The sequence below is a fragment of the Rattus norvegicus genome, chromosome Y (genome assembly GCF_036323735.1).
Source record: "Rattus norvegicus strain BN/NHsdMcwi chromosome Y, GRCr8, whole genome shotgun sequence".
NCBI lineage: Eukaryota > Metazoa > Chordata > Mammalia > Rodentia > Muridae > Rattus > Rattus norvegicus.
The window spans coordinates 55,969,904-55,991,114 of NC_086040.1; the positions used below are offsets into that span (position 1 = coordinate 55,969,904).

The 21,211-nt window shown below is 42.0% G+C and overlaps 1 protein-coding gene across 1 annotated transcript; it reads right to left on the reverse strand.

Moving 5' to 3' along the window:
* Positions 1-9,098: 9,098 nt before the first annotated feature.
* On the reverse strand, positions 9,099-11,332 carry LOC134484257 (Y-linked testis-specific protein 1-like). The gene is made up of 3 exons (XM_063280598.1): positions 11,168-11,332; positions 9,259-10,128; positions 9,099-9,179 (listed from the first exon to the last, which is right to left on the reverse strand). Exon 2 carries the CDS (start codon positions 10,049-10,051, stop codon positions 9,260-9,262), a length of 792 nt encoding a protein of 263 aa, XP_063136668.1. The 5' UTR covers positions 10,052-10,128; positions 11,168-11,332; the 3' UTR covers positions 9,099-9,179; position 9,259.
* Between the last annotated feature and the right edge of the window lie 9,879 nt (positions 11,333-21,211).

Genomic DNA, 21,211 nt, shown 5'->3' on the forward strand with positions numbered 1-21,211 from the left:
TACAGGGAAGAGGGCCCGTTTTCTTCATGGATTTGGCCCGTTTCAGCTGTCCATGCTCCCCTGGATGTTTGTATCCACCCCCACACATCTAGTCAGCACTAAATGGACTCAGCAGTTTATGTTAAAATGCAGATGGAATTCGCAGGGAGGAAAGGGGAGGGATTTGAAGGGAGGGGATGGGGATGGATTTGCTCAAACACATTATGTGTATGTACCAAGTTCTTAAGGAAAAAAAATAAAATGAAGTAAGTAAGTAAATAACTAAATAAATCTGCTCATTTGTGCACATCTGCATGGATTTATGTGTGTGTGGGAGAGGGTTGCAGCACCCTGCTCCAAGAGGATACCATGCAGTATCTTTATGTCTTTCTGCCATTTTCTTTTGATGCATTGTTGTGGTTTGAATACTCTTGGCGCATGGGAAGTGCCACTAGTAAGAGGTGTGGCCTTGTTGGAGAAAGTGTGTCACTATGTAGGCAGGCTCTGAGGGCTCCTAGTGTTCAAGCTCTGCCCAATGAGGAAGAGAGATGCTCTTCATGGCTGCTTGTGGCTGCGAGTCTCTTTCTGGGCTGCCTTTAGATTTAGATATAGAACACTCTCAACCACCATGTCTACCTGGACACTCCCATGTTTCCCACCATGATAATAACGGACTGAATCTCTGAAACTCTAAGCCAGCCCCAATTAAATATTTCCTTTATTAAGAGCTGCCTTTGTCATGGTTTCTCCCCACAGCAATGGAACCCTAACTATGACAGGTATTGTCTTTGCCTGATCCCAAACTCTCATATTTTCATCCGGCTGGAGCCAGCAGACCTTGGTGATTCTGTTCCCCCTCCCTGTCCCTGCGGTTACAGGTTTCCCCTGCCTCTTTCATGATGTCTGGGATCAGAGTTCAGGTCTGCTTAGGCAGCAAGCTGTTTCACCCACTGATCCTCCTCAGACCCATCCTGTGGTTTTTATGGCTTACAAGATGATTACGGTCAACATGCAAACACAAATTAGAGATGGCGAGAGTATCTTGATTTTACCTTGTTTCGGTATATTTGAGTTATTTCAGTGTCTTGATTTCACCTTGTTTCGGTATATTTGAGTTGTTTCAGTGTCTTGATATCACCTTGTTTCGGTATATTTGAGTTGTTTCAGTGTATTTGAATGATAGCTGAGGATTGGGAGACTTAGTGCGTGATGGGAAGGAGAAAGTGAGGATTCAAAGATCTATCGGATCCCTGCCACTTGCCCTTGCATTCAACATTTCATATTTAAAAAACAACAACAACCACCACAAACGACAATATTCAACAAGTCATGCATACAACAGACTGGCAGAGAAGACACTAAAGAGATTACATACTTGTAACCTCACTTTCTCCAATAAAGCCTAATGTATTGAGCTGATGGATTTTGTTTTCAAACCCTGATGATCAATCCCTAGATTGGAGCCCGATAACATTGTGATGAATGACACCGTGGTCGATGGGATAGGCACTATTTGTCTTAAAACTTGAAACTTATTCATAAAACTGTTAAATGGACAACAGGTAACTTTAATGAAATAAATACGGAAGTATTAGAAAAATAAACAGGAAGATGTGTGCTGTAGTTACTGTTCTATTGCTGTGAAGACACACCGTGATCAAACCAATTTTTGAAAGGAAACATTTAATTGCGGTCTTACAGTATCAGAGGGTGAGTCCATGGACCATCGTGGTAGACACCATGGCAGCAGGCTGGCAGGCAGGCAGGCATGGCTGGAGTAGTTCCTGAGAGCTCACATCCTGCTCGACAGATGAGAGAGAGACAGAGAGAGAGAGAGAGAGAGAGAGAGAGAGAGAGAGAGAGAGAGAGAGAGAGAGAGAGAGAGAGAGAGAGAGAGAGAGAGAGAGAGAGAGAGAGAGAGAGAGAGAGAGAGAGGAGAGGGAGAGGGAGAGGGAGAGGGAGAGGGAGAGGGAGAGGGAGAGGGAGAGGGAGAGGGAGAGGGAGAGGGAGAGGGAGAGGGAGAGGGAGAGAGTGAAGCCTGGTGGGCTTTTGAAATCTCAAGGCCCCCACCTCCCATTGACACATCTCTTTTAACAAAAACACAATACCCAATCCTTTTTAAACAATCCACTAAGTGAAAACCAAACACATTCAAATATATGAAATTCTGAGGGTAACACTTATTCAAAATCCTAAAGTATGTTTTTTTTTCTTTTAAAAGAAATCAAGTAATGAATGTCCATCCCATTTGGTAGTATTTTTTATCGTTACATTTCATTTCTCAGAGGTTAGCGTTATTTGCATAACAACTATCCAATCAAGCCTTAACTCTGGAATAAGCCAAAGGCATCATACCTCCCCCCTTTCTACTTGATTATCCACATAGGCATTAATTATCTGTACGGAAACATATTCCTTCATCCTGATTTAGTTCGAAGCATGGGGAGCTATTGATGTGCAATTAATTGCTATTCATAATGGGATAAAATGGAAGCAAACATGATTGAGTCTATTGTTGCTGGGAGCTGAAGATTTTCCTTCCATTTAATAAAACGTGAAAAATATGATTTTTAACGCAAGCTTAGAAACTGCAACAAAGCCTTTAGTTTATATTTTTTCATTATTTCCAGATCATTCTCTGTGATACACAGGAACATAGAGGAGGAGAACTGTCTGGAGTCACTGACACACACTCAACAAAGGATTTGTTTGCACAATAAGGAGATATATCCTGTCCTCTGAGAGTTGGCCCCAGGACTCTCAATGATCTAAAAGTCCTCAGGTTCCTTGGCTAAAATGAGACTGCATTTGCATATAACCTATGCAAGCCTCTTGAATACTATAGTCATATTTATGTGTCTGTATGTGTGCATGTGTGCATAGAAACATGTTAGTTCAGAGGCTGGGGGTGGGTAGAGCGTGTTCTGCTCCTTCACTACCTACTGTAATCCCTTGTGACAGGGTCCCCTGCTGAACCTGAGGTGAGGCTCACTGTCAGGAAGCCCGGGTCATCCTCCTGTTCCCATACCAAGCACTGGTATTTGCATGTGTGACCACACATTTGGCTTTACCCTTCTGCTGTCATTCCAGATCTTCCTACATTTTAAATAATCTCTGAATTGCTTTTGTACTTAATGAAATGAAATCATGTGGGACTGTTATTTAGGAGATGACAAGAAAAATGGTTTGTATGTGTTCAGTGCAGATTTAGTATTTTAAAAACCACTTTTGTTAGTTCCTGGAGAACTTTGTACATTATATATTGGTAGAATTTACTTCTCACATCTCTTCCTAACTCCTCCCAGATCCATCCCGACCTAATCCCTTCGCCCAACTTCAAGCTCTCTTTCTGCCCTCTGTAATAACCCACTCAAGTCATTTATGCTGCCCATAAATCATGGGCATTGGGCAAGCCACTGGAGCCTGTGCAGCTTATCACCAGCTACATCTTTGTAAAAAACTGACTCTCCCTTTCCTATCAGCTAGGGCTGGGGGATAGTGGTCCTGTTGTGTATAGAAGGCACTGCTTTGTTCTGGTTCTTGCTGACATCTGCATATTATATTTCAACTCTCCCTTCCGTGAGGGTTCCTAAGACTCAACTCCTTCCCTTTTTCCCTCTATCTGTGAGTCTGTATATATGCGTGTTTGTCTATATTATAGATGTCCCATTTTACATTCAAGAAAACACATGGTGGGGGGCGTCTTTTCAATTGATTCTGAAGGTATCTCACCCCAGACAAAATGCTGTAATGCAGACAGGGTGTAGCTCAGTAACAGAAAGAAATAGGAAATATTGAGAAATCTACCCAGTTGTTGCTAGTGTGAGGTGAAGTTTAAACCTCTGACACAACCTTCTGGCCCTACCCTATGGGTTTAAGATACACATTGTCCCAGTTCAATGTTCAAAGTTGGGACTATGAAAAGCCATTGGACCCTGTGGGCTGTAATTAATGAGTTCATCTGTTGATGGATGTGTATGAATGTGGTGGGAAACTAGGAGAAAGGAAATTAAGTGACTTGGTCATTTGGGATATGTCTTGGAGGGTGTTTTTTTGTCCTTGGTCTCTTCCTGTGTTGGTGCTTCTTGGATGCCAGTGAGGTTAGCAGTTGAGCTCTATAGTGCCCCTTTCATGGTCATGTGTCCATGGACTGAAACCTATGAAACCATGAACCAAAATGAGTTTGTTTACTATATGAGTTGCTGGGCAACTTGTAAGAGTGATGAATGTGATTAACATGAAAGTGGCCAAAAGTGATGCTGACCTTACCAGGTCAGGTCCGGATTTGGTGTAGGAGGACCCAAGACTTAATCCTTTAAACACTTTGTCTGGAGGCTGCACACTAAGAGAAGTCCCAATGTTTCCCAAGTGGTTTTATCCAGACAATTCTGCCAATGTATCAGTTGTCTTAGCAAATCAAGTGCCTTGCTGCTTCCCGCTCTGGTCCTTCTCCTGACTTCAATTCTGTGTTTTTAATAGACTTTGATATCATATGAACTAGTGGGAAATGAGTATTAAAAAAAGGAAGGAAGCTATAAATTTTGCTTTAAAATCATTAAATTACACACTTAAAATAAATGGATTTTTTAAGTATGTAAATTATACTTCAATAAAGCTGCAAAAAAGGTTTGGTCAACTGTGATGCTTGTTATGTGATTTGCTATTTGTCATAGTTCCTGTGACTTTGCTCTTTCTAGTAGTGGGTTTCATTACAGATGACTCAGACACCAGTGTAACCATGCAGCGAGAACACTCCGTTCTGTCAGGGAAAAAAAATCAAGTCAAATTCATTGGCTTTCTTGATGAGGGTTTTTCTGGTCACAGCTGAGTTGGTTGGAAGTTGGACAGCTATTGGCTGAGAGGAAAGATGGAGAGAGCACAATGTTTATAGGGATAACTAAAGGTTGTGCTCACGAAATGAGTTGAGTTTCACGGAGAGCAATTGCAGAAGCTCTAGCGACTGATGGAGCTGGGGCCTAGGACCCTTGCAAGACTGCCATTATATGTTTTGTGATGTAACGGCTGAGTGTGAGATAAGGCTAGATGAAGTCGAAAAATTTTGGTTACTTTGGAAACTCACTTGTCTCACAGGATATTTTTCTAGAAGCTATGTTAGGAGAGGATGTTTTGCAGAAGCAGACACATGAGAAGGCATGTGATATTTCGCTGGAGAACATGCTTGAAGGGGGACAGGATGTTTATGGAGAACATAAATGTAATCCAACAGAGAGGGAGAGGACATTTTTACATTGCTACACCTTGCAAGGCTTCGATGGTCTTTGCTGGTCTTTGTTCCATAATGAGAAACACCCAAAAGGACCTGTGCTATACGGGCTGCTTCTGGCTGCTTCTGCTGCTTCTTGTTGGTTTGTTAGAGCCTTGTAGTCTCTTCCAGATCAAGGCACTGCTACTGATTTGTGTTTTGCGTTTGCTATTGGACCATACTGCACAATGAAGATTGGAGTTGCCCCAAAGAATTACTTCTAAATAGGTCCAAAACTCTCTCCCTTTTCCTATCAACTTTCTCTCTCTGCTACCTCTGGTTAGTGGGCTTGAAGGGTGGTTAAAGTGTTTAAGAACCCTAAATAAAGTAGGTTTTGAAAAAATCTAAGCCTACAGATAGTCATGGGTTTTGAGAAAGGGCTATGTCTCCTGCTGAGAGGAGATGATATGTTTTGACTTTTTGGTACTGTGGTCTACTGTGACCCATTAAATGGCCAGTGACTGACAGTCTTCCAGTAAGTGTAACACACACTAAAATGCTTTTGCTTGGCGTTGGGAGCTGTAGAATGTATTACTTTCTTGTCAAATACCCTCGAATATTCATGTTGGTGACAGTAGTTACTCTTCAGTTCTGCCATACAGGGAAGTGGGTCTATACACTGAGAGAAGAGAGTGGCTGGTGGTGAGTATGTAACATGGAGTAAGAGAAACATTAAGGTGCTGGGTCTCTCACTCTTTTTTTTTTTTTCTCAACTTGACAATTTGGAGTCAACTGAGAAGAGAGAACAATTCAAGAACTGCCTCCATTAGATTAGTCTTTGGGTAAGTCTATGGAACATTTTCTTGATTAATGATTGTTGTGGAAGGGCCCAACATCAGTAGTTATGTATATAAAGAAAAGCCTTTTAGGCTGTAAGAAAAAGTAAGGGAGCAAGCCATGGGGAGTGTGGTGTTTTGAATAAGAAAGGCTCCCACAGTCATATATTTGAATATATAGGTAAAAGGGAGTGACAGTATTTTCAAGGATTAGAAGGATTAAGAGGTGTGGCCTCATTGGAGGAAGTGGGTGTGTCGACAAGGTTGGAGTTTGAGTTTTCAAGAGCCCCATGCTTTGCAAGAGTTTCTCTTTCTTTCTTTCTCTCTCTCTCTCTCTCTCTCTCTCTCTCTGCTTACAGAGCAGTAGCTCTCTATTGCTCCAGTGTTATGCTCCCTGCCATGATGATGGAACAGGCTTCTGAAACTGTAACTAGCCTCCAATTACTTGCTTTCATTTACACTAGTAGCCTTGACCATGGTATCTCTTCACCGCAAGAGAACAATGACTGAGACAGGGAGCAATCCAACAAGCAGTGGTCCTTGTTACCGCTTCAAGCTCCTGTTCTTGTTTCCCTCAGTGAATTTCTGTAACCTGTAAGGCAAATAACCCTTTCCTCCCCAAGTTAGTTTTGATCATGGCATTCATCAGGGAGAGAAGGAAGAAACTAGAACTTCACAGGTCAGTACATGAGCAAGTCTTACCTTTAAATTAAAACAAAGTGTCTATATGTTTCTATTTGTGGTTATGAGGTAAACATCTGTTGCTCTACTAGACACACTGTTTCTATAAGAAATTGTCTTACTTAGGGTTTCTATGGTTGTAAGGAAACACCGTGACCAAAGTGCAAGTTAGGGAGTAAAAGGTTTATTCAGCATACACTTCTTCATTGCTGCTCATCACCAAAGGAAATTGGGAAAGGAACTCAAACAGGACGGGATCCTGGAGGCAGGAACTGAGGCAGAGTTTATGGAGTGGCACTGCTTACTGTCTTGGTACTCGTGTCTTGCTTAGCTTGCTTTCTTATAGAACCCAGGATCACCAGCCTAGGAATGGTGCCCCTCACAGTGGGCTTAACCCTCCCCCACCAAACACTAAGAAAATGCCCTACAGCTGGATCTTATGGAGGCATTTTCTCAACTGAGGCAACCTCTTCTCTGATGACTCTAGCTTGTGTCGGATTGGCATAAAATCAGGGTGGTGGTTAGAATGTGATTGTCCCATGGGAAATGTAGCACAAGTAGGAGGTGTGGCCTTGTGGGAGTAGGTGTGGCCTTGTTGGAGGAAGCATATCACTGTGGGGGTGATATGCTTCTTCTCCAACACCATGTCTGCTAGAGGATTCTATGCTTCCTGCCTTGATGAAAATAGACTGAACTTCTGAACCTGTAATCCAGCCCTAATTAAATGTTGTCCCTTATAAGTTGCCTTGGTCATGATGTCTTTTTGCAGCAATGAAACCGTCAGACAACCAGCCAGTATAAAAACCACCAAATAGCAGAATTAATTAAAAAAAAGAAAGTATTTTCAAGTCGTGCAGTGAGAAACTTATTATTGAGAGAAGAAACAGCAATGGATGAGTCCAAGACAAGGTTGCCTTGAAATACATTCTTGGAGTTTAGATGTGGTTCAAGGAGACCCCACAGAGTGCACAGGGGATTCTCAGCAGGAGAGAGCTACAAGGTCAGGAACCACAAAGCCTTTTAAAGTCATGGCAAATAGCATAGGAAAGAGCTCAGCACCTCTGTATTGGAGGCACTGTCAAGAGTTTTCTGAGGATAAGCTTAAGTGTGGGTAAAAGACTGAAACTTCCTGGGGCTAGATAGGTAACAGGGCCCACAGGTGTGGAGGAAGCCATCCAGTCATAGGAGAGTCAGGGAAGACAAGCCAGTGCAGGAGCTCTTTGTGGTCTTCTAGGGGCATTGAGCAGAGACCTCCAAAAATATTACAGGATGCAACAGAAGCAAACAGTGCTCAGGGAAGCTAAATACAGGATCCATGTAACACCTGACAGAAGCTTACGGCATCCTCATCTTCTCTTCTAAATTACTTTTTACTGATCATACAAATAATGGGCTTTATGATACTTTCAGGAATCGATAGATATAAACTTAGTTTGGCATTCACTACTCTTGAGTTATCCTCGTCAAAATGTCCTCGGGGAAGCCTCCACCTCACATCCACCTTCTGTAGTGATGGCTTGGTTGTTCTTTAAGGAACCAAAGAGACCAATATGGATGCGGCCCAATTTCAACTCATTCTAGACCCTTTCTGTTCTTCCTGGGTCTCCTGCTTCACTTTTTGAGAACTCCATCTTGGAATTCCTTCGTCCCTCAGTGTCCTCTACTCCTTCATGTGTTCTTTAGTCTTTCTTCCACATCATCATCAATTTAATCTTTCTTACCCTCATCCTTGTCTCTTCTCTGCATATGAAGGTTGGATTTATTTAAAAAGATGACTTAAGGGCCCGGAGAGATGACCAATTGTTCAAGAGCTGGTCTGCTTTGAAAGAGGACCTGGATTTTGTTCTTTGAGCTCATGTCCAATGGGCCCCAACCACCTTTAATTCGAGCTCCAGGGGACCTGACTATTCTTGTCTCTGTGGTCTCCTCTATTCATGCCCTGCCCCCACCCACATGATTAAAAATAATACATCTACAGATGAGAAACAGGATTCATTAGGTTTTGTTAGTCAAACTAAACCTGCTCTTCTCTGATTCTGATTCTGCTTGGATCAGTTTATTGGGTTTCCCTGTGAGTTCCAAGACCAACTCCCTGTTACCTGCCTCTCTTTCCCCAACAGTCTGTTTTTCCCTCAAACTTCACCTCAGAGAGTCTATCTATTTTTGGCCCCTCTCCACTGCTTCCTAAACATCCATCTTTTTTTTCCCGTGCCATCCCTGCTCCTCTAAGCCTCATCTCCACTTTTTTTCTCTCTCTAAAAACCAGAACAGCTCAGTCCTGTTAGTTTTAGCCTTGTGACATTAGACTTACTGTTCACAGCGTTGACTTTTCTGGCTTCCTCTAGATGTTCCATCCACCAAAGCCCGTCTCCTCCACCAAAGTGGTCAGACACAACATGTCACATCACACATTTTAATTTTTAGAGCAAAAACAAATTCCACTGGAAAAGATACTGGAGTTGTCAAAGGCCCTTGGGTATCTGAAACAAAGAAAAACAAACATTTTCCCCCAATCCAATAAATTACCCATCTATGTGCCCCACACTTTGTGAATTTCACCTTAACTGATCTTTTCCACCAGATTATAGACGTAGATGTGGACGTCGCCATCAAACTTGATGAAGTACACAGAAGGCTTGGCTAGAACTTGGTAAATGACTTTGCCTATCTTTTTGGACCCGTCGCTTCTGGTGTAATGCACACTTTGACCTGTTAAGATGTCGCTGTCAGTGTCTGACTTCACCTCTGCTGGAGGAGTCTCTGGAATGATACGGAGGTTACCTTCTGCGTAATCCTCCAGGAGTTGGTAGATGTATAGAACTGGATCTTTCTCATAGGTGATATAAAACCAGTCCTTCATGATTGGCACCTGGGCTAGGACCACCCCCCTCCAGTTGTCCTTAGAGCCATGTTTGTTCTCAAATTTATGCTCCACAGCTCGGCCAACCATGGCACTTGCGAGATGGGCATCTTTCACTTGAGGAAACACTACTTTGTGAGGCAAGACCTTAAGCTTTAAAATCCTCTCATCGCTGTAAAGTTCAAGTGCATAAACACAGTCAATCCCGTCATACTTGACCAGATAGAGAGAGGGATTTGTTGGCAGTTGATCTAGAACGATGGCCTTCCATTGTGTGATGGGCTCATCACCTTCCTTCCATCCATGAGAAATTCTGCAGCCCACAATGTTCCCCAGGGCCTGGCGAGAAGGCCTTCTCCTCCGCTTCTGGAAGGATGGTGTGCTCATCCTCTTCAGAGACATCCTCTTCTTCATGGCTGTAGACCTAGTGTGGTAGGCCATGGCACTCCTGGTCCACTCTCTTGTGGCTATCGTTCTGTGTTCAGGATTCATACTTGCCCATGGCCAGGGTTTGAAGAGCTTGCCTGCTTAAACCATACACAATGCTGTTGCCTCTGTCATATGAGTGCCTGCAAGAACAATTTGGTTGGGGTGAGGGAGCACTGGACCAAGGCTCTTGTCTAACAGAACTTTGGAGGGGGTGAGGAAGGTGATGGTAAACAGGTTTGAGCATCTGAATCTAATTCTGTCATAATCAGAAGCTCATACTAGGGCTGAGCAATGGTGGAGCACACCTTTAATTCCAGCACTTAAGAAGCAGAGGGAGGAAGACCTCTGTGAGATCAAGGCCAGCCTGGTCTACAGAGTTAGTTCCAGGATAGCCAAAGCTACCCACAGAAAAACCCTGTCTCAAAAATCAAAATCTAAAGTTCAAAGGGAAATGAACAAATGGTTTTCTACAGCTCAGAATAACATATTCAGTCACATTTCTTGGGCCCATGGCACTTTGCCTCTGCTGCGGAACCTCTCATTGAATGGCTAGGTCAGTGTGGGATTAAGTATCCCTGTCCCTCACTTTAAACAAGCAGAACAGAAAAAGGATAACAAAGGATGGAGAAGGGTGGCCACACCCCTCTTATACGCTCTAACTGTGAGCTATGTGGCAACATCCACAACTATCTGCCCAGAGACACAGCACATCAGTCCACTGGCTTTCTGTATTGTGCATCCAGACCCAGCCCCAGGTTTATTCCGCGAAGCTGTTGCATCTTCGACCGCAACAAGATTCTTTTGTCTAGGCAACAACAGCCATTTAGAAATAAAGTCTCCTGCGGTTGGGATTTAGCTCAGTGGAAGAGTACTTGCCTAGCAAGCACAAGGCCCTGGGTTCGGTCCTCATCTCCGAAAAAAAAAAAAAAAAAAACATCAAAAAAGAAATATTATCTCCTAAAATGTACATTCACAGAGAGGAGCTTTGGCATTTTAGTAGAATTATGAATTAGATATTGTTAGCAAAGGATAATAAACTCCGGAGACTGACTAGCCTAGACCATCCGCCTAGCTCTCAAACATGGAAGACATCAGAACATACGGTTACTCGCTGTACGAGGGAAAACTATTAGCTTTCTGGGCTACAAGGGTCCCAGTTATCTTCATAAACGTATTTACCGAAAGAAAATGTCCTAGTCGTCCAGATTCTGTCTTCTGAAATCGGTCAGGCACCAAAAGCCTGTTGAACAATTGTGGGGTTCAGGAGCTGAACTGGCTTTCACACACCGCTGGGAAGATAGTGAACCCACCTTCAAGGTGTCAAGCGCCCCCAAGTGGAAGAGATGCGCAACCTCCGCCCTGTGTCTGTGACATCATCCAGGCTCTGCTTATGTCATAGAAGCCCACTCAGGCCAGTTCGTTCCCTAGTTACGCTTAGAAACTTCCAGCATCTAGGTTTTAGCATCTCATGTAGACTCCTGGAGACCAAAATAAAGTCCCCACCCAAATATTCTGATGACTCGAGACACAATCTACCCAAGTAGATCTTTTCATGCATTTTTTTTTTTTCTGAAAAAGTCTTTGGTTTCTGAGTCACCAACATTCTTGGTGGTTATTTTCCCAGCTTCTAACTTTTCTTTGGTTATCTTTAAGCCATTCTCCGTATCAGACGTATTGCTAGCCTCTCTTTCTCCGAGGCAGCCCACTGGATAGCACACCAAAATTAGCTTTATCAAAACCCACATTTAGAGGAGGGCCATTTTTATTCAAACAAAGGTGGAATTTTTACAGGATTAAATACCTTGTATTGAAGTCAATGGCAATCATTAATTATGAATTCTTTGAAAAGAGGGAGGAAAAATTAGCTCCTGGACCTGCTTCCAAAGCTGGGATAAACTGAAGACAAACCCGATATCGACCAGTCATATTTTAAATGTCTTTAAAGTTTACCTGCACTTCTGGTTACAAGGAATTTATTAGATCAAATGCAGTAAAACAGGATGAAATAGATGAGGTAATTTTGTTTTTGAAATATGGGTAGACAGAATAGTGGAAGCAGGTAAGTATGGAATTTACCTGTAAATTAAAGGGCACTTTAATTGTTTGTGTCACATAGTTCTTCAGATCTTCAAAAGGATTCTTTTCAGAACCCTGCCCTGTCCCCACTACATTCTGACCATCCCTTCCCTCTTCCCAATAATTCCCTTCCACTATAACATTATAATTTTTTAAATGTACTTAGAGCTTAACTTATGGCAGCTTTTTAAAATCTGTCCACTTTTCTAAGTCTTCTTTTTCTAGTCTTCTTTTTCTCTCTTCTATCTTAATTTTAAGCACGTTTTCCTTCACATTTTTGTGTTTTACTCTCTCTCTATGCTCTTCTGACTCCTCTGCTATTTTATGACTGTTGGTCCACTATGTGGCTGACGTCATTGTGGGGTTAATTCAAATGGCATGATTTTCCCCAATTTCTCCCCTTCATCTTACTTCTCTAGGCACCTGCTGATATTTATAGCCTTCGGGATTTTTTTAAGCCTGGAAAGCACACAAACACACACTTACATACACACACAAACACACATACATGCACACACAAACACACACACACACAAACATACACATATACACACTCAAACATTCAAATACAGAGAGAGAGAGAGAGACAGAAACAGTGATAGTTACAGAGAGAGACAGAGTGCCCATGAGAAAACATGTAATATCATCTTTCTAAGAACAATAAACAGAGCCAACTTTCAAAAAAGCGAAGAACAAGTAGGCAACAAGAAGAATAATCTCATCATAGCCATCAACTTGAGGAGGAAAGAGTTTGTCTCACTCAAGGCTTCTAGGTACCTGTCTGTTACTGAGCGAAGTTGGGGCAGGAACTCATGCAGGACTCTAGAGGCAGGAAAGGAAGCAGAGACAACTTAGAAATGCTGAGTACTGGATTGGTATCCATGACCTACTCAGCTTTCTCTCCTTCTCATACTACCCAGGGCCACCTTCATGGGGGATGACAGTACCCATAGTGGCCTAGACCCTTCCACATCAAACATAAAAAAAAAAAATCCTTACTGATGTGGCCAAATGCAAATCTGATGGAGGCAATTCTTCAGCTGAGGCTCCATCTTCCCAGGTTGAGTCAAACTGACAATAAAAACTAACCAGGACCAATGCATATCCATTTTGATTGCCACACTGTGTGAAATAAACAAGCCATTCGAATAACCTTAGCTGTTGATCACTGGATGAATGGCTTAAAAAATGTGACATACATTGATGTGGTTTTCATCTATGTGTAACAGGAAAGGGTTTTGTTCTCAGAAAAACGGATTGAACTGTAAAATACAATATGTTGTGTGAACGAAGCCAGAGTCAAACAGACGGTTGTGAAATTTATATTTTAATAAGGGATATTAAGTGAAAGGGGGCATTTAAGTATAGAAAGGGGAACAGCCGGGTGTGTGTGTGTGTGTGTGTGTGTGTGTGTGTGTGTTTGTGTGTGTGCAGGTGGAAATGGAGGTGAGTGGTGAGGATGAAGTTAGCTAATATACAGTATAAACTGGTACAAGGAGTCACAAGTAAGCCCACTGACTTGTTCATTTAAAGCACACAGCTATATGAGAACTAAGTGTAAAACAATGTTTTGAATAAATTGGGGGTTTATAGCTTAGAGATACCATAAATTTTATTCATATTTTCCTTCCCACAGGTGGCTCTTTCTTTTTCGAGCTTGATACTGGTGACAGGATATGCCAATGAGCTTTGGTGTCTGTACCTCATTAATCACCCGGAATTCAGGTAATTCAGTGAGGCTACCGTGGGGAAGGAGATAGTTAGAGATCTTAAGGGTACACGACGTGGGAAGAATAATGCCCACACCCACTATAGATATCCAAATATTCACTCTCATCTCTGGTTTGAATGTGTTCGCCCAAAAGAAATTTTCTGAAGATTAATCCCCAGTGGGAATGTAGTTGTGAAGAATTGATTAGGTCAAGAGGGATGCGACCAACAAATAAAGATCCATTAATGATGCTATTGTGGAAAAATGTTAAATTATGAAAGGGAGTTTGGCTCCCTCTCTTGTCTTCCTACCCATTGGATCCCTTCTGTGATGACAACATCCCACAAGAACTCCTTCCTGTTCTGATGGTCTCTTCATTTTGGATTTATAGGCTTCTGAATCAGAATAATACAGAATTTGCGTCATTATAGACTAGCCAATTGGTGCCATTCTGTTTGACCATACAAGCATGAACATGCCTCAGAATTGTGAGCAGCCGGGTCATATGGGAAATCGAAGCTTGCAGAGAGGACTAGGTTGTTAGTGCTGACTGAAGACAAGATGGGTTCAGGGTTAGCGCGTGTGCTCTTCATGAAAGAAACAGCACAGAGGAAGAGTGTAGATTGTAAAGATGCAGCTTGGGCGGCAATAAGACTTCTACTATTGGCTTTGTGGGGACAAGGAGCCATTAGGTAAGGGGAAAGATAGCTAGGGATAGCTTCAGCCACTGCTTTTGGCTAGCAGAACCCATTTTAGAATCCTTATCTTCGAGGATGTTAAAGAAAACTGCCTGGAGTCAGTTGATACATAAGTAACCATCAAGAGTGTGTCCACTATTACAGAGGGCCCAGGAAAAAGCCTGATATTGGAAGATCCTTTGCCTTCAAGATATGGAGACTTCTCCCCGGCATCACTGGGCAACCTATCTATGTCGGTAAGGGCATCCCACTAAGTCCAGATCAGTGGTTCTTAACCCTTGGATTGAAACCCTTTTGGGAGATCAAATTGCCCATGCAAAGGGTCACATATCATATATCCTGTATATCAGACATTTACATTACAATTCATAACTATAGCAAAATTATAGTTATGAAGTAGCAATAAAATAATTTTACAGTTGGTGGAGATTTATTAAAAGGTTACGTTAGGGAGGTTGAGAACCACTCTTCCTGACCCCTCTAAAATATGCCTGTTGGTATAGACTGGAGGTATAATCCCTTTTAATCAATCAGGCAAATCCAGAAAAACCAAAACACCTTCAAAAGGTTATGAAGGATAAAAGGCCACTGTACCCACAGTGTCAGGACTGCTGACATGTTACACAAATGATGTCAAAATGGAAATCATGTAACACCATGACCATGCCCCTAAATGAAAAGCAGAGGAGAAAAACCAGTTCCGTGGTGGTGGCACTGAGAGAAAACCATTGTCAGAATTGTCAGCAAGGGTTTTAAAGCAACAATTCAAGTGTCGTCAATGAGAAACTTCCAAAACAAAAGTATTCCCATAATCTTGGTGAGGTAATAGAAGAAATAAGAGAAAATCAAATAGGAACTCACTGAATTAAAACAAAGACTAAGAGTAGGAATTGAAGACATGCCTGGCAAGATGAACAATGAAGTGGAGTTTAGAGCAGGCAGAAGGGGCTGTGGAGATGGCTCGCTGCTTAGAAACACTGCTTGCCCTTGCAGACGACCAGGGTTCAGAGGATCTGATAAACTCTTTGTTCAAAACACACACACACACACACACACACACACACACACACACACACACCCCATAGAGATAAAATTAAAAAAAAATTAAAAAAAGAAGGAGTCAGGTAAGCCCCTTTAATCCCAGCACTCAGAAGCATGCTGATCTCTGTGAGTTCAATGCCTACCTGGTTTATACAGTGAGTTTCAGGCCACCCCTAAATACATAGTGAAACCCAGTGTCAAAATAAAACAGAACTGTGTGTTATATTTATTTCTGATAATGTAGGCAACAGAGAAACTATTTCTACAGAGAAAGAACTTACTGTTGAAAGAATCAGTGGGCTGGAAGGAGACCCCAATTCTTTGTGTCACTACTCCATCACAGCCTCAGCCTGAAGCAAGAATGGGTACAGCTAAAAGGAAGCAGGGCGATTATGAATAAAGCTGTGGACATGCATCAGCCCATCAGCAACAGAAGCAGGCAGAAAACCAGCTAGGATGAGATGGCTTCGCCAGGCAATGTCTCTGACTGACAGTCCCTAGTAGCACCAGGATGTTCTTTTCCTTCAAGTACACTGGACTTTTCAGACACTCAGAAACCACAGAATTAAGTGTGGCAAATGCCTAAGAAAAGATGTCTTGTGGGACATATTTGTTTATACAGGCTTCATGTAGCCGAGGCTGGCCTCAAACACACTATGCACCCAAGGATGATTTTGAACTCCTGGTTCTACTCCTGGTAATGGGACTACGGGCATGTACCACCACACCAGGCTTATGAGGTACAATAAGTGGAGCCCAGAGCTGTGTGAGAGCCAAGTGAGCACTCTGTCCACTGAGCTGCATCTCCAGCCCCTCGGGATGTGTTTGGTAATACAACAAAGCTAAAATAGAAGTCTTCAATTAGAGACAACAGGAGTCTCCCAGTCCACAAACATTAAATTACACATTCATAAGTAATACATATGTCAACAAATAATGAACCTATGTAACAGTAAGAAAAAAAGAAGAATATAGGAAACATACTATCAAAATGTGTGAGACATACTATGAAGGTGCTAATAGGAAACTTTATTTACAACACTAATTCTTAGAGTAGAAACAAAGACCAGCAACCTAAATTTTTACCTACACTAGAAAATAAGAAAATAATTAATTCAATGAAAAAATAATTGTAAAAATGAACCCCAAATCACTAAAAATAAGAAATTAACAAAAAAAGCCAATGAAACACAATTAGTTTTTTTTTTAAAGCAAAGAATGATATTTTGTCGTCTCGATTAGACCTAGATAGAAAAATATAAGGTCCATTCTGTTTGGTGATGAAAAAAAAAGAAAAAAAGAAATTGCTGTGTTTTAGAGTTTATGCTGAACACTGAACCTGGTACCTCAGACAAAAATTAAAAAAAAAATTATTCATCGTTTAAACCCTTCTTAATGACAGTGTTTATACTCAACTTGTCTCACCTATAATCTGTTTAATATCAGACAAGATTTCCAGGGTTGCCATATGGAGATTATGCAGTGTTGAAATGGAAGCATAACATTCTATTCTCAACACAGACTCTGGTTGAGAACATCAATGTTTTTATTACAAGGAAACTAGCACAAGATCCAAGCCCAGTTTCTCGAGGCATTGTCCCATCTTAGAGCCATTTCTTCAGACAGCACTTCAGCTGTGTCATATTTTTCTGCAAAAATCAAAACAGACTTGTTTACTGCACTGTTTGGTTTGCCGTGCTGCTTGGGAGATCCTGGATCATCAGACATGACGAAAGTTATCTCCCACACTTCCAAACTACAGCACTGGTATCAGTGTAGAGGAAATAGGAGAGACATAAACCAAAAAGGAAAAAAAAAACTGTTGTTGTTTGGAGAAGAGTCATGTAACTAGGCCACGCTGACCTTGGACTTTCTTTGAAGCCTAGCTTCGCCTTGGACTTACTATTTAACCCAGGCTCGCCATGTACTTACTCTGTAGCAAAGGATGGCCTTGGATATAGGATGTAGCCCAGGCTGTCTTTGGACTTACTATGTAGCCCGGGCTATATTTTATCTTGTGATCTTCACGCGTATTGAGAATATAGGTATGCACTACCACACTCAGCTTTGTATCTGTTATTATAAGTGACTCAGCTGTGGCCCCTCATTTGCCAGCCTCCCTCAACATCAACAACAGCATCCACAATCACCTACTAGGATAATCCCATCCTTTAACTAATTTGTTAAGGTAAAACTTTACAGAACAGAGAGTCAACAGGGTCCTCCTCCTTATTAGAGCACATTTCTGTGGAGGGATTTGAGTGATTGTTTGAGTGAGCCAGTCATACCTTTACCTGGTTCTGATATTAATACCAAGACGAAAAAAAAAAAAGAATAAGAAAAGAAAAGTAAAGGAGATGGGTCAAACACCGGGACTTGAACCTTAGCAGTTGAGGAGATGGCTCACGGGTCTCAGGTAAATGATGGGTAGACCTTGTGGCCCACACAGAATCCCAGTCAAGGGAGGTAGAGATTGGGCAGAACCCCAGTGCAAGATAGCTGTCAAGACTAGTCATATTGGTGAACTCTGGGTTTGACTGAGAAATGCTGCTTCAATGAATAAAGTAGAAGAGAAAATAGTTTAGTCCCTACATTATACACTGCATGTGCAAGTATGTATACACACACACAAACCCACACCCACACACACACACACAGGAACAAAACAAAAAACCTTGGACTTTAGTCATTTCCTCCACTGTAATAGTACATAGTAGGAGATGGGGATCTAAATAAGTGTTCCTTTTCACACCCACAAAGACCAACATACTTATGAACCCTCAGCTTTGTATCTGTACAATCTGCTGAGGACTCCCAGTTGTTTAGTTTAGTCTCCCCACTCTCTAACATATTCTGGTGTTCTGTTTCAGGAATCCTGAGCTGGGACTTGGCTGACTTGAGCCTTACTCCCAGTCTTGCATCCAAGAAAACTTTCAGCTGCCATGTACTGATTCTTGGACTTCCCTGCAAAGGTAAGCTGACTTGGATTTCTCAAGAGGCTATGCCATGAAGCCAGAGAAATTGCGGCTGTCTTACTCTGCCATTTATTAGCTTAGAGTATTGGGAAATTGGCTCAACGTTTAACCCTTACGTCCCTCATGTATAAATGAGCAGGCGAACAATTCCAGTTCATCAGTTCTACATTAGGAGTGAGTTAGAAAACATGTCAAAACGATTAGTGCCAATGTGTTTTATGAATGATAAGCAGTATTATATATATGATTTGTAACATTGGAAAGTATTGTACCTGGAACGTAACGGTTTTCATTATCTTTGCACAGATGATGTTGAGGAAAGCATCTAGGATGCAGAAATGCTTCCTTTTTTGCTTTGTTTCCAAGAAGCATTTCTTTCTTCACCAATTATTTTTTTAAAACTTACTTTCCACTCCATCTCCCCTTAGGTGATTAGGTTAGAACAGGGTTTGGAGAGAGGGATTATAAAACGTTGTTGTACAGACTATATCTACAAGATCAACTGTTGAGTTCAAATGGAGGCATCCTCCATGGATAAGTGATGCTCCCTCTGAAGCTATTGATTCCTTTTATTTTATTTTTTTTTTTTTTGATTTTCATAAATTTGTTGCGATGGCTAGTATTGGAAGAAAGAACCTTGGTTGAGGAGCTTCCTCCATCAGATTGGCCTTGACTATGTCTAGGTGGCATTTCCTTGACTGTTAACTGATATTGGAGGGCCTGGTCTACTGTGGGCAGCACCGTCCTATAAAGGTGGGTCTGGGATCTGTAAAGGTAGTTGAATGTGAGCTTAGAAGCAGGCCAGTGAGCAGTCTGTAGTTTCTGTTTCACAATCCTGTCTTGGTTTTCCTTGATGATGGTCTGGAACAGATAAGATGAAATAAAGATTTCCCTTCCCAAGCTGGCTTTGGTGAGTGTATTTATCAGAGCAACAGAAAACCAAAATTAAGCAAAAATCACAGTGCCAGATGTGGGATGTGTTTCTGAAAGTTGCTGACCAGCGAGATAAGGAAAGCCCTCATAACTTTACAGGTTGTTGCCATTGCTTCTTAGCCCTCTAGAACTTGATGGTAAGACCCTTTTGCTGAGGACACTGAATCCTTTTGGTCACAGGTCACAGAAGTGTCAATGTGAAGTTGAGGTGGAAGCATCCTCTATAATGACTAGCCTTCATGGTTCAAGAAAGTGCTAAGTAGGCTTCCAGGGGAGAAAATCATCGACAACCTTACTCGGGGGTGAACAATTCAAGCTAAAATTTCTGGCAAGATGTGGCCCTAATGTGTTAGTGGCATCAGAGTCAGGGGAGTAACCAGTGGCTTTCCAATCATATGCAAGGCATATTCCACACGAGGGAATACATACCAGGTTCTGTAAACTGGTCAAGGACCTATGGTTAGGGTGATGTAGGCCCTATGAAAGAACCTAATGGTAAATACATTGTCAAACTTCCTTCCAAACATCCATATTTGTATCTATAGATCATGGTTGCATTCAGCTCTCATAAGAGAAGAAGCCTCTGACTACCATGGGCAGAGACATACAGCTGGACAAAGTGCTGGGAACCAGTGGTGTTGAACTGTTCAGATAGAAATAGGACAGCTAAGTCTTCTCCTCCAAGGTGAGAGAACATCATGAAAGAGTGGGTAGAAGGAATATAAGAACCAGAAGATGGGGTAGTGGACAGCAAAAGGATATCTTTTAGATTGGACCTAGTCATTGAACTCTTAAACTGATGGCGGCTATGGTCATGGGACAATACTGGCCCCCTCAACAACACATTACAGATGGGAGATGGTATAAAGACCCTTCCCTCCCTTGGCAATCAACATTTATTGGAGGAGGGGTTCTATCCTGCAGGCTTAGATTTTTCAAGACCTACTTTACTAAGATTTCTTAAACCCTTTAACCTTCCTTTAGCCCACCACCCACCAGAGGTAGTGGAAAGGAAAGGATAATAGAGCAAACAAAGGACATTGTGGACCTGTTTAGAAATAGTTCTCTGGGGCGATTTAAACCTTCAACATCAGGATATCAATTCAGTAGAAATGAATCAGCAGAGGTAGGTCGATCTACTTGCAAACACCATTCACGAATCACCAAGGACAGTTCAACCCAGAAGAAATTGCTGTGCTCTTCCAATTGGCCTGGGTTTGAGGAGGCAGCAAGAAGGCAACACAATGTCACCACAAGAAGTTCTCTGGTGCTTTTCTTTCTACAAAGCCATGACAAATAATGATCAGTAAAGAAGGAAAGGTCAACCAATGCCACAGCATGGTCAATGAAGACCAGTGTCATCAAACTCCATTGAGCATCAGCGAAGAGTGGCAAGGCAAGCCAATGCCATGGTGTTGCCCACTGTTGTCCAGGGTTATACTCGTACCCTTTCTAAACATCACATGCCCTTTTCCCAGGCAGCTACCACAAACACCATATGTTTGTTCTCAGCAAAACATCCTCTCGTAAGACAGTTTCCAAAACAACATCCATGACACAGTTGAGTCTCCAAAGAAACCAGAAATTTCTGCTTCACCCCCTTCTTCATTCCTGTACCCATAGATAAGTTGTTCTGTCGAATTCCTCTGTACTCATGTAATTAATTAAACTTAGGAATTACATGCAGAAAGGAGACGTGAAGTAGGAAGGGGGACTTATTCAGAATATCGGTGCCAATTGGAGAGGGAATGGAGTGAGAGAAGGGGTTGACCGAGGGGATGACGGAGGA